This window comes from Trachymyrmex cornetzi, unplaced genomic scaffold (genome assembly GCF_001594075.2).
Source record: "Trachymyrmex cornetzi isolate Tcor2-1 unplaced genomic scaffold, Tcor1.1 scaffold977, whole genome shotgun sequence".
In the NCBI taxonomy this organism is placed as follows: Eukaryota; Metazoa; Arthropoda; class Insecta; order Hymenoptera; family Formicidae; genus Trachymyrmex; species Trachymyrmex cornetzi.
The window spans coordinates 31987-32808 of record NW_017300330.1 but is presented as its reverse complement, the minus strand read 5'-3'; the positions used below and the strand labels follow the sequence as shown (position 1 = coordinate 32808).

Sequence of the window (822 nt, the reverse complement as noted above, 5' to 3'; positions counted from 1 at the left end):
CGGGCGGATTTTTCGCGGCGGATTCGCGGATCTGCTATCCACAGTTAAATAGGTGAGATGAGCAATGAATCCGTCGCGGCGGATCCGCCTGTATATGCAACCAGCGTTCTCTACCATTGTGACGAGGTTGACCATCTGTTTGCATCCTTATTTTCAATATGACTAACGGAGGTTGGTACAACCATAGACTTATAAGATAGACCTAGCATGCCATACGGTAGAAGTGATGTTGGCAGAACGGTGAGAGACGCAAAACATCGGTGAATCTCTATCCTTTTCTGCGCGCGCATATTAACAGTAAATGGCGAATGAGTATATATATGATGCACACATATCTAACCTTTAATACATCGCGTTGGTGTTGCACAGCAATACTGGGATTCCGAGAGAAGTCATAAAGGTTAAATTTACTTAATAAACAGAATAACAAAATTTTTTTGGGTAATTATTCAGAATACCTCCCTCACCTCCGATTTCGATAAAATTAGGCTCATTCGACGCGTTTTTGCATGAAACGAAAGAATCTGGCAGAAAAAAGTGTCGCTCTGCCTCGCGAACCGAGATATTTAGCGTTAAAGTTGACGACTATGGAGGTTAGGAAATCTGTCATACCGACTATGTGTAATAAATTAAACGTATGTAGTAGTGCCTAGACACACACAGTGTCTGCTTGGAATATTTGTAACCCATGTAGACAGTGGGATGTATAGACAGTAATGCTTGGGTTCAGGGCGGCTACGCCGCCCCGAACAAAATATAAATACCATATCCTACCCGCTTGGGGCCTAACCGCCTAGAAGGTACAGCGTAGACAGTGTCCGC

The 822-nt window shown here is 43.7% G+C and overlaps 1 protein-coding gene across 1 annotated transcript in view; it reads left to right on the top strand.

Moving 5' to 3' along the window:
• Positions 1 to 207: 207 nt before the first annotated feature.
• The window catches only part of LOC108769970 (uncharacterized), a gene marked incomplete at its 3' end in the record, with an annotated part of 5264 nt that continues 4649 nt past the window's right edge, over positions 208 to 822 (top strand). Inside the window, exon 1 of the mRNA XM_018521230.1 lies at positions 208 to 240. Within this exon, the coding sequence (XP_018376732.1) occupies positions 208 to 240 (33 nt within the window). The remainder of the gene's footprint in view (positions 241 to 822) is intronic.